The sequence below is a fragment of the Quercus robur genome, chromosome 3, assembly GCF_932294415.1.
Source record: "Quercus robur chromosome 3, dhQueRobu3.1, whole genome shotgun sequence".
Classification (NCBI taxonomy): domain Eukaryota; kingdom Viridiplantae; phylum Streptophyta; class Magnoliopsida; order Fagales; family Fagaceae; genus Quercus; species Quercus robur.
Window position 1 is genome coordinate 13,267,588 of NC_065536.1, and position 13,636 is coordinate 13,281,223.

A 13,636-nucleotide genomic window follows, 5' to 3' on the forward strand; every position below is an offset into this window, starting at 1 on the left:
ATTAATCAATATTGCCAACCAACAACCAATACAACCAATTAAAAATCATGGACAATTTAATTATCATTCCCACTTTTTCATTTTTTTTGTTTCTTTTTCAGTCTGTCCGACAAATTATCTTCTTCTTTTTTTCTTTTTCTTTTTTAATTTAATTTTATTAATGTCTAAATTCGGCCTATGGGTTCTAGTCCAAGATTGGGAATTCCATCATCACGAGGAGCCTATGGTAATAAATGTTAATGACTGCATGGTTATGATTCAAATATGATTCATCATTCCCTCTATTTTTTTTTATCGTAGGTTAATTGTTAGTAGCTAGTAAAGTTTCCAAATTATTGTTGTACAATTCAAATTCAAATCCGAATTATTATGGCTTTAGAAAGTCAGAAAAGTATATAGTCTGAAAATCAAGATTTTGTTCTCAAAAAAGTCCAGATGAGACCTATCGAAACCCTCCTTTGAACCACTTGAGAAGGCTGCCATAAACAGCTTTAGAAGAGCTAAGCTTTTCTGCATTTCAATATTTTTCGGAGGGTACAATAAAAATACATTCTTATCATGATCTACAAGACCAAATAGAAGCCAAAAACCAACATACAATGAAACATTTTTTGTGTGATACTTGTGAGTCTGAAATAACTGAATAAGCATCATTATTTTATGTGACTTTCAAATGGGCATCATGTGAGCTTTGAAGATAATTGTGGACCACGAAAGCTGTACGATGTTCACGGTTGCATCCCAATGTGAAAAAAGTTGATATGCTGATGGGGTTTGAGTGTCTTTAAGAAAACACAATAAAAGAGATTTAAAGTTGTTGATATGAATTATTAAAGAGACAATTGACAATTATGTGATGTTTGGAGATTGTTATGATTAACCATAAGGTTGTCAATTCTAAACTTGGTTCTATTAAAAATAAAAATAAAAATAAAAAATTTACCCTCAAGGTTAAAATTTTTTAACTTGGACAGTTGTTAGGTTCAATGATAGTTTCCATCTTAAGTCAGAGCCTGCAGCCCCAGAAAAACTTTTGATGGGAGAATTGAAGGTTAAAATGCAGATCTTCTTTTTCTTATGATGGCAGAAATCATTCCTTTCTATCCCTTTCTGAGCCCAACCAAATTTAGATGCCTCATTTTCCACTAATTGATGTTAGACATCCATTTAGACTATTTGATTTGATTTCATATTTTGATGTCCATTCCATAATAATTACTTGCTACTATTAGACTTATACCGTCTAGACAAGACATCAATAAGGGTGATCTTTCTGTTTTTATAATTAGCATAGACAGGATATAATTGCATGTCCCTTAATCGAGAATGAAGATTTTTAGCATTTAAGGTAATTAGAACCCACAATTTTTTTTTTTATCCTCTTTGTACTTATATTTTTTTGCTAGTCTATATATACAATATTGAACAATTAGTTAGTCCACAATGGCTGTGGACGAAAAGTTTGAAAACTTATTGGTGTACAGCTTGAACTAGTTTGGTTAATATATGTAGAGCGTACTAATTACTTAATACAATCTGATAAGGAAACCCACATTCACATTGCTGAACCTGGAATATCCCCTATCTCACCTTGTCAGAGTCAAATTGTAATTTTTACTTGAATTTTGTTGCATTCGAAAGATGAACAGGGAAAGAAAATTTGTTTAAAGGGTCGTGTGAACATAAAGTGGACAAGTTTAAGTTTTAGTGCTTTTGTTGCCAGCATAATTTGACATATATGTCACTGTATCTGAAGGAATCAGAAATGAACTAAAGTGGATGTTTCTTACTGTACTACTTTTGATGTGGACCAATACTCAATTGCGTGCCACAGTGAAATCACAAATGTATTATATAATGTGTTATTATAAAAATTGAGCAATGCCTTGACAGTATATATGTAAGGTCCTTTTCCTATTTCAGATTTCTGTCTCTCTCTCTTGGTTTTTCATATAGAAGCTAGATGTCACATGCATTCAAGAAGGGTCTAAGCATCCATAGGTGAACAATTGTATTTCTTTATTCTTGCAAACCTCTATGTTTTTTTTTTTTTTTAATAAATATTCTCTCTCTCTCTCTCTCTCTCTCTCTCTACATATATATATATATATATATATTATGCTTGTGTTTTTACCTTCTTGTTTTATAGTAGGAACATTTGGTTGAAAGAATCTAACCAAATTCTCTCTCTCTCTCTCTCTCTCTCTCTCTCTCTCTCATTACATAAGTTAATTTGGTTTAAAAAGAAAGCTTTATATCTAAAGTGACACTAAGAAAAGATTATAAGTGGTTAGGCTTGTTAGCATTTTGGAAGAAGAGAGAAAAGAACAAAAAGAGATGCAAGAGACTTCACTTTACATATATAAACTATTACTACACAACCCTAAGTTATAAAGAAATAGCTGCAGATAGTGACTTCCTTTGATCAAACAGAATAAAGCAAAAGAGATAAAGGTCCTAACAAAACAGTGACAATTTAACTGAAACGGGAAATACAAAGAACCATAGTACTATAACAATTATTTGAAAAAAAGTAGTGAGATTTAAACAATTTATTGGTCCCACGAATGAAAAGTTTAATTTGCATAATTTTATCTTTGGCAATTAATGCATTCTGGAAAGTTTCATTGGGTATTTGAAAAAAACAATGTTACCTATATAAGTCAATTTCACGAGGGTTCTTTGAGCTATGAAAAAATGAGTATGATTCCATTCCAAACAATTAATATTACTTAGGAATTTTGATTGAAAAATGTTAAAGTTATTAATGATTTTATTACAAAATTTTGTATAAATAATTGATTAATGAAATATCTACATAATAAAAAAAAAATTGTCTTATACTTAAAGGTTGATATATCAGTTTGTTTTTACTTTGACACTTAATTATTGGCCTCAATCATCTCAAAAGTCATGCAAACTTGCAAAGTGATTGTTCACCCACAAATGTTTTAAAAGCTAAAGAACTGACATTTGACACTATCCTTCTTGTGTAAAAGATAAAATTACAAAGATCTCATTGAGATTTCGTATACTTTGATCTTTATTGTTTCAAATGGAGCTAATTTTTTTACTTCAATTTCTACAATTTCTTATACTTTCATCCTTACTCCTCCAATGTTTGAAAACATATAGCTTATACAAATTTCCAAATTATTCTTTGTAATAGTTCGATAGTTGGATGAGAAATTTGAACTTTAAATATCTCTATTAAAAATACTAAGAGTTGCTAATTAAGTTATAAGGCCAACAACTTCCCAAATTATCCTTATTACATATGAAAAATAAGCTACTATTAAAACTTGAGATAATGTACGTAGATGAAGATAAAAGTCAAAGAGTTAGAAAGAAGTTGTGCTATAATATTTTAGACTTTAAGAAGACCATAAAAGCTTTGGAAGAGATTAGGAAAGTTGAGTCATGGACTTTTCTTAAAGCTCTTCTTCGATTGCGTTCTTATACAACTTCAATTTGGTGTGTCTCATCTTATGTTTGAATTGGGGGGGGGGGGGGGGGGAGAACAAAAATTATCGAATTATACTAAAAGCAAACATAAGAGGGGGTGGGGTTTGGGGGGGGGGGGGGGAGAGAAAAATGATCGAATTATACTAAAATCACTTTGTTCCAAACATATCATCTCAATTTGAAAGAAAATCCAATTAGATTTTAAAATTTAGCTCTAATTTTGTGTCATATGTTTCATTTTTTTTTTAAATTTGTATCGAGTTAATTAAGTGCAAATTAGAAAGAGTCCATATAAATGAACCATAAAAAACTCAATCATATATCTAATTCTATATCTAAATTAGAAGAAAAGAGAGTTTGAAAATTTTTACTTTCCAATGCCATTTTACTTTCCAATATACATTTTGTTATTTATTAAGTAGAAACTTATATAAATATATGAGATGTGTGTGTGTGTGTATTGTGTATGTGCATGTGCATATGCATGGGTTCTAAAATGGTTTATATAAAATGGGATTGAATATATGACACAATATATAGATTTTAAGCCCAACTATATTTGAAGGCTAGTTAAAATAATATTTGATTTTTTACCCAAAAAACAATGTTTTTCAAAGAAAAGAAAATAATAATATATAAAAATGATAAGAGTTTATTACAACAACAAAGAATGAATGTCATAGGTTGAAATTCTATCCTATCTACGTATAAATAAATAAAAATTATTTGAGCATAAGTATAAAGTTCGTAACAAAATAAGATAGATGTTATCCTGATAAATGGTTATGCAAAACCACCCTCTTAGTTTTATTGTATCATATATATTTTGAGATGTCAGTCATATACAGAATTACAGAATATCCCACATAAATTAATGTTTTGTAAATAGTGTTAAAGTGTTTGCAACTACTAAATAATAATAATAAAATTGCAGGTAAAGCGACCCAGTTGACTAAATATCCATGGACAAGACCATTAGAAAGGACTAAGCCAGATTATTGGGCCCAATTTATTTTTAATGGGCCATTTAGATTGATTATTCTCTTGAATCCGGTCCTCTTTAGATAATTTACGTGGGAATCTTAATTTCTATATTTTTTCCTATAAAATGGATACTAATATTATAAAAGTGAAAATAGTAGATGAGATTTAAAAGTGTTAATTCCAAACCTTTTTTAAAATGATGTGATTAATTTCTAACAAAATATAGTTGATACAATATTTTAAATTTTCTAAATTAAGCTATTTATATTTTTTATTTGAAAGTGTTTTAAATTTTGTAAGTACTTTTTTCAAAGAAACATAATGCATTTTTTATATTCAATTATTATATAACGTAAGATATTTTGTAAATTAATTAGTGGCAGTGCCAGAAAATTTTCTCAAGTGGGCAAACCAAATTTATCATTGTATTCTGTTAACTTTAACTCTCTATATAAATGCATATAACTTTATTTTGGAAAAACAACAAAAATCTTTTGCTAAAGAAATTTACTTCTATATTTTTATTTACTTATACTTTAAATGCTCCTAAAATTAATAACTTATATATGACAAAAAAGTCAATATTAAAAGGAAAATAAATGAGATAACAATAAATTAAAGAGCATTTATACTTCTTTTTTTTAATGAAAAGGGGCCATCACTAAGATTTACTCAATATTTTAAAATTTTAACATTATATAGTGGGGGAGGGGGCATTTTTGGAAAATTTAGATGTAATGTGTGGTTAGAATTTGTTTCTAGTGCTCCTTAAAAACAGTCCACCCTCTTGAATGACCTAAAGAACTAGAAAATATAAGTATATTCATCACTTATATTAGAGAAAAAATACAAGACGTTAATAACATATAAGAAAATTTTAATTTGATCAAGAACCTACTAATTATATTATGCTAAAAATTTGACATAATTGTCCATGAAACAATTCCTCTTCTACACAAACCTTTTTCCCAAAGCATCACCAAAGATGACCAAATGGACCAAACTAGACTGAAATGCCATACTAATGTGGTTGAATGGACTGAACTGCACTGAAGTGAATTGAAATGTTTCGTTAATATAGCTCAATGAAAGCATAACAACAATATATGCTACACTTCAACATATAAAAACATAACAACAATAGATGCTAAGTTTCAACCATTAATCACTACATTAGACATTACACCCTAATATATAGAAATTTAGACCTTTGCTTTTTCTTTTTCTTTTTTTATTTATAAAAAAATATTAATATATGGTACAAAAAGATCCTGCTAGCTGTGTGGTAATCTGACTGTTCCTGCAAACATCACGGATGCAGATCTTCAGTCAAACACAGATTTATCCCCTGTTCAAACATAATATATACATTGTAAGACCATGACTATGACTCTTTACACTCAAATAAAAAAAATCTCATCTGTGTCTCTTACATTGAGCTGTCTCTTTATCTTGGTTTCTTTGATCCCTCTATATATATATATCCTTTTCAGGATTGTTCTTTTCATTTTATACATGAAACTGTCTTATTAGAAATTAAACTTGTTAAGTTATTTGTTTTACAAAATAGGTCAAGTTGATGTTAGTTTTGAGGACTTGTATGTTTAGCTTCAAGATGCAATTAATTCAATTTTCCTTCAATACCAAGAAGCCACCTACTTTTAAGCAAGGATTATAAGCAATCTATTTTACATCTTTAACCACCCAAAACATGTAATGCTCTTCTAGTTTAAAATTAGATTTCAATATTATTATTTTATCTTGTCTTTGATGATTTAAAAGCTGCGACCTTTATTAGTCTTAGCTTTAGTGTATTGAGGCTTGGCAAGGAATTGCATTTTCTTTTCTTTTTGTATAATTTTTTTTATTTGGTTTCTTTTCGTTTTCTAATACCAAAATCAAAGTTAAAAATTAAATTATGATTTTAATTAATCATATGTTACCTTATTCAAGATAAAGTAAACTTCTTTTAAATTTGTTTTTTTCATTTTTTGAAATTAAATTTTAGTCGATTAAAATTTTGTGGTTTTAATAATTAAATTTACTATATCTCAATAGTTTAAGTTTTTTGGACAATTAGTAATTTAACATGGTATTATTAACCATGTCAATCTGGCCATAAAGTAAAGCAGTCTAGATCATATTTGTGAGGTAGGGAGTTTTGCTCCCATGTGGATTCCCTTTAAATCACTAAATTTCTTGAGATTCACTGCCAACCCCAATGATTTATACCACACTCCATGCATTGCGATTAATGAGGATATATCCGTGTTCAAATAAAGCGTGGGATGCTCGTTCTACATTGATATCATTCTGCAAATCAAACTCTAGTACAAGTATCATTTATAGGACCTACAAATGTGAACTTGGACTCATCATATCAATGTTATATAACAACTACTTCAAAATTCTAAAATTCATTCCACTTCATCTTAATACATAATTAATATATTTCCTCCCATTGAAAAGGTAGATTGTAAATATTCTTAAACCCCGAAAGATGCAAGTGAGTTATGCCAATTCTTCCGAAAAGTACAACTTTGAAAAAAAAATTATTTTCCAGCTCGAAAAATCATGTTAACAAAAATTACCAAACTCAATCCTACCGTTAAGTATTCATTAGGATAGTTTAAATTCAATCACTTATTTGATTTTAAAAAATTAAATTAAGCATCATGACTTTGCCTTAATCAACAAATTTAATTTAATTAATGAATAGAACAAAAGAGGAGCATATATAACTTTGTATTACTTTTTATGTTACCACCTCCGCTTTTGTTCTATTCATACCCATTTATTATTACTACAAAAAAATGTCGTCTATTATAATGACAAAAGTTTATTTTATTTTTATACCTTTTATTCATACCTTTTATTTTTAATTTAAGACATATGAAAAAAGATTAAATGAATAAATGAAGTAGTTGGATCTTTTGTAGTAAGAAAAAAAAAAAGTAAAAATACAAATATAATGAAGAAATAAAAGATTGAGACTTCAAAAAAAATATGTCAAAAATATGGTCCGTCAATTTATTTATTTTTAAAATAAAAATAGGGTAATTACTTCACTCTATCTCCAAGGGAAATGTTTCTTATACACACCCACTTACCATGGCCGGCCCAAGGCCTACCTAAGGCCCCCACTACCAAAAAAAAAAAAAAAAAAAAAAAAAAAAAAAAAAAAAAAAAAGTTTTACCTCTTAGAAAAAAGACCGCATCCTCCATGGTAAAAGACCCAAATTTTATTTAAAAAAATATATACATATTTTTTCAAATGGTTGTGCACTTTTTTATTATTATTATTTGTGATTTTAGGGATGCCACAAACTTCATTATAGGCTTATAAACTGACATATCACCAATCACAAAAAATAATTTAAACTTTCATTAATTACGTTATTAAAGTTCATCGATCACAATTATTGTCACACATATTGTAAACATTTTGTAGTACCTTTACATTTTCTTTTTTTTCTTTTTTCTTTTTTCTTTTTTTTTTTTTAATTTCTGACAAGGCTTTCAAAATATAAGACTAATAGAAACTGAACCTAATTGAAATCTTAAAATACTTCAAGAAAAAAAGTTGCAAATGTATTAAATCATCAAAGATGATTAATCTCTTCTAATAGTTTGAGACTTTAATTATTGTAAAATAAATTCCTACAAAGCCACACAAAATAATATATATCTTTTTCACTGAAATTAGATTACAAATATACTTAACTATGTATTTTCATAAATCCAAGATAAAGTAATTTTATTTTTTAAACAATAATATATATTTTTTTCTTTTTGTTAATATTAATACTTTAACTATGATATTCAATTCTCTATATGAAAATAGCCTTAGTTTTAGTTAGCATTATTCATTTAATTATGTATTTAATACATCAAATTTACTTCGATTTGATTAATATTAAATAATTTTATTTAATTAATATTTATATATAAAAGGCTCAACACAAATCTTTCGCTTTGGCCCCAAATTATGTTAGGCCAGCCCTGCTACTTACACACCTTACACATGTTTTGGAACTAAAATTGTGACTTCAAGTCACAATTTTTGTGCAAAAGTGACAAATTGCTGTCAAGGAAGCTAGGGCACTATAAAATAGACAAGGAAAATGAGATTTCTAGCCCAATTAGGTAAAGGAGAAGAGAGATTGCTCTAGAATAGGACTTTTCTATCAAACCTTTTAAATTTTGTAAGTATAATACAAGAATTGAGATCCGGTGCAATAACCCTAACTATCGCACCATGCAATAGGAAATTAATGGTTAAGATTAAAAGTTGCAAAAATCACTTTTAATCTCAACCCTTGAATCAAATTTTTTTAACCGTCAACTTTTTATCATTTCACTTTTACACTTTATTTTTTCACCTCTCTCACAATAGTATTTTGAAGAAGGAACCCGACCATGGTCCAATCTTCCCAATGGCATCTTACGCAAAATCATAAGCAAACCTTGTTTCATTGTATCAGGCAATTAAGAAGAAAGGATCAGAGAATAAGAAGAAAGAAAAGAAGAGCTAAACGACACAACAGATGAGCTGCAAGTTTACTTAGATCAGTAGCTAAATGACATGTAGTTTTAGTTGTTAATTTAATTCAGATTGTGTCACACGTGTGTTGTAACTGATTCCTGCACGTGCTGTAACTAACTCCCTTATATTTTGGTCAATTAGTTAGACTCTGTTTTGGGTGTTTAGGTTCAGAGATGTATATAAGCATAGATTGTGTACAGATTCATTATCACATCAATTAGAGAAAGTTTCTCATCTTTTCTCTCAATTTCTCTCTCTGTGTTCATATATCTTTTCCTTTCCTTAGTCTCTATTTCGTTACACATTGATCGACATCAATGCCAAGCTGTGTGCAAGGGCCGGCGATACCTCCAAATCATCGAATCAAACATGTTAAAGAAGCACGATGGCTAATGACATAAAAGTGGGTCAAGAACGATAATGACCAAGTGGTGAGTAAGTGCAAGCTCTATAGACCCTTCTCTAGAAAACAAGGTCCTTATATGAGGGTGGAATAACAAACACAAGTAGTAGGGAGAGCTTTGTTGGTGCCTATGCTTGTGTTACAAAATTTGGTTGGGTACTTTTCTGTAAAAAACAAAAAGAGGGTGGCACATGCTCATCTTTCTTTTTGTATACAACTTTTGGCAATGAGGTTATAAAGCTACCAGATTTAGATGCAAATTTTGATAAGGTAACATTTTCTTCAACTCCTAATTCTCCAGAGTGTGTTTTCTTTGTGATCAAAACAGTTGTCGATGAAGTCTATTACCATCAACACTTGCCAGTTGAGTGATAAATCATGGCAAACTCATGAATTTCGAATTGAAGAACTTCTAGGTCCAATAAGAGACGTGGTCTATATTGATGGAAACTTATTTTGTCTTTTGGTACGTATACACTGGCTACTTTTAACACTACACAAAGAATTGTGCTTGATCACAAGTTAAGACCTCCGGAATATCATAGGTACAATTTGATAACTCACCTGTTTGATTCCCATGGAAAGCTATTTGTGGCATATTATGATCACTCGGATCCCTTCTCTGTATCCAATGGTAATTCCATCTATATAATCAAGTTTAACAGGTCTCAGAGGGCTTGGGGTTGTAAGCAAAGCTTGAAGAATCATTCACTATTTCATAGCTGCAATTCATTCTCCATTCGAGCAGTTGGGAGAGCAAGAAAGTTAGCAAACAAAGTGTTCTACAACGACGAGGAATTCAATGGCGTCCCCTTTTTTTTTATCTCAATGGAAGACCATTATTGGACCTGTGATCGTAAGGGTTTTCATTCTTATGAGGATGAATATGTAAAGGAAGGGCTTAAGAGTGTTTGGATTGTACCTCCTCAAGCATGAAGATGCTTTTTGTTCAGTCAGCTTGGTTCTAGAGAACATGGACAAGAATAAGATCATGAGCTGAATAAGTAACTGAACTTTGTCAATGTCTCCCTATTAGAATTGATTTTTTGAAAGAAAAAAAACACAAACTTTCATTGGTACATTTAAGGATAGGTCCTACTATTTGTCCATTACAGCATGTTCAAGTTTGTTTCTACTGTTTCCCTTGTTATAAATTTTTGTTTAAGGTACGAATTTAGAATATTCAATTCCTTTTGGCTTAAAGGATGGTTCATTTGTGATATATTCAGCCTTAATACATAGGATGGAAACTTTTATTGTCTTTTAGGTATGCAGACACTGATTGCTTTTAATACTACACATAAAGAATTGCATGTGCTCACAAAGTCGACACCTCTCAAATATAAGGGGCTAAAATATTGGATACCTCACCTGTTTGATTCCAATGGAGAGCTATATCGGCTCAGTGCAGAGCTACATTGGCTCAGTCAAGGACTCTTGTTCCGTGTATCCAAGTTTGACAGGTCTCAGATGGCTTGGGATTTTAAGCAAGGCTTGAAGAATCAAGCACTATTTCGTAGCTGCAACTCATTCTCAGTTCCAGCAGTTGAGAAAGCATGCAAGTTAACAAACAATGTGTTCTACACCAACGAATTCAATGGCTTTCACTTTTGCTTTAAGGATCTTGAGACCTATAAGTGCGAGGGTTCTGAAGCTTACGATAGGGATGCTAAGCAAGGGCTTAATAGTGTTTGGATTGAACCTCCTCAAGCATGAAGGTGCTTTTTGCTCAGTTGGCTTGGTTGGTCTTAAAATGAACATGGGTAAGATTATCTATATAACTGAACTTTGTCAATGTCTCCTATTATAATTGAAAAAGAAAAAATCATTTGTGCACTTAAGAACATGTCCTGCATGCTATATGTCCATTACATCATGTTCATGTTTGACTCTATAGCTTCCTTTGTAGTATGTAGGATTCGATTTTTTTAGAGTTAGTGGAAGTTTTATCTGTAATGTAATCAACCTATTTTCACCCCACGTGTACTCTGAGAGCCCAAATTTCCCTCTCATAATTTGGCAAGCCTAAGTAATTGAAACCTAGCCCAAATTACAGCAATTAAAAATGTAGTTTAGCTTAAATAAATTTAATGTTGTTGCTGCATACTATTGCTATGCATTTGGTAATAGGCAGTACAAACAAACATGATATATACACAATGATACAAGAATTTTATTCATTGCGGACTAGATGCTAGGATCCCCAATTATTTAGTTGAAAGATTAATTATACGGCACCTGTTAATACCAAAATTCAAATTGATTGATACTCAAATCTTTGTTCAGATCTCTGGTAGTAACTTCCAGGTTGTTTTAACTTTAGGCCAGGAGTCCCACACTTCATTTTATATTCGCATGCACAAACAAAGAGAATCTGGCATTATAGAAATTGCAGTGCTTAGAATAATAAACATGATTGAAAATAACTGAACCATAAGTATAAATTTCAGACCAACTAATGCATGTTATTTCTTCCATCTTCTTGTTTTTCCTTGATGTTTGTATGTGTACACATTTTACTTGGTTCTTATAGACTTGTAAAATTGCACCCGAACCTGTTACTCACTCCATCCTAGAGGATAAAAATGGGTATGGGTAGGGAATCCATGAAAAACAGGTCAACCTGCATCCTGCCCACTAAAGAGATGGGATGGGTTGGGTTGACCCTTGGGTCACCCAGGTAGACTTTCTTTTAATTTTTTTATTGACCCATTTTCATTAGATGCTAAGTTACATTAAATTTTCTATATTGTCAAATGTCGATGAAAATACTAAAAACATTACTTGTCAACTTAAAGTGTAATACATAAACAAGAATATTTCTACCATTGCATTCACAACTAATATTGAGTAGTTTTTCGTGAGTTTATTGTAAAGTTTTGTACTAAATACTTATTTTCCTTCACCTAACATGTTATATTTTATTACTTATCAATATATATATATATATATTCATTCTTAACAATATAAATATTTAGGTATTTTTATATGCTAGTTAACTTTATTAATGTTTTACATATAATAGGTGCATCTGAGGTTGAACTTAGGACCATGGTATCCAATTTTTCTTTTATTTTGTAAAAAAATACATTCAAGTTTCTTATTTATTTATTGTTTTTAAAAAATTATGGATCATATCAAGTTGACCTAACCTATCAAATCAAAAATTGGATGAGGATAATAAGATTAGCAACCCGTTTTTGGTTGGTACCTGACCTGTTTGCCAAGTCTAGGTCCTTACATAGCAAATTTTCTAGAACCGAATTTTTATTTGCTACACTAAAGGGGACTTTATTTGCATCATGGACAATTACACAGATCCCAAATGACAACTAGATAATAGATCAAGTCAGACAAAATATTGAAACAAGTGAAGATGCACCTGCTGGTAACATGGTAATCAAGTCCTATGATAAGTTGGTATGGGCACTCCTGACTCTTCGGTCAGTTTTTTGTAAGCATTTTGCACTCTTAGAGTGATAGGCCCAACTTGTCCAGTGCCAATTATGCGTCCATCTATCTTCACCACCTGGAAAAGGAAATTTTTTTCATTTATGTATCACTTGACATGAAGAAGCAAGGATTATAACATTGAAAGAAAACTGGCAGTAGAACCCAAAACTTGAGCATCTTTGATTTCAAGTTCTCTCACTGTTTTGCTTATTAAGTTTTACTATCTATAGGTTCTGCAGTATCACATCAAGTGACTCAAATAATCAAATTTTATAAAAGGTAGATTCCAATGGACATTAGTAATTGCAACCAAACCTACTCAATTACTTGAGGGTGTACATGGGTATAGGGTTTACCCACCACTCGACTCAATCCTGTGGGTGACAAAAAGATCCAATTTCAACTGACAACTGTCAGGTTTCTTACCAGCCTTGACCTTCTGTTTGGTGGTTGGGCATAAAAAGGATTATTGGTTGTTGCTTTGCCAAAAATCCCCTCTAATGCCCCCACAGGGCCAAAGCAGTGTTGCACTGTTGGCCCAGCACAAATAATCCCTTGAAGTGGCATTATATATTTTTGCCTTTTTTTTTTTGGATAGATTATCTTGTTAGAAGTATGTGATTAAATGATTAATTTTACCATTTCCTAATAGCTTAAGTTTTTAAGATAATCGGTATTTTAACATGGTATCAAAGTAAGAGATCTTGAGTTCGATTCCTGTCTCCTCCACTCTACCTTCCATTTAAAATCTCACATATTGGGCCTCACCTATTATAAGAGAGTTT

The 13,636-nt window shown here is 30.6% G+C and overlaps 1 protein-coding gene across 1 annotated transcript in view; it reads right to left on the reverse strand.

The window, feature by feature from the left end:
- Window positions 1–11,448: 11,448 nt before the first annotated feature.
- Window positions 11,449–13,636, reverse strand: part of LOC126717142 (branched-chain-amino-acid aminotransferase-like protein 1) — a 32,562-nt gene continuing 30,374 nt past the window's right edge. Inside the window, 2 exon segments of the mRNA XM_050418525.1 lie at window positions 11,449–11,772; window positions 12,781–12,927. Coding sequence (XP_050274482.1) covers window positions 12,799–12,927 — 129 coding nt within the window. The 3' untranslated portion in view covers window positions 11,449–11,772; window positions 12,781–12,798.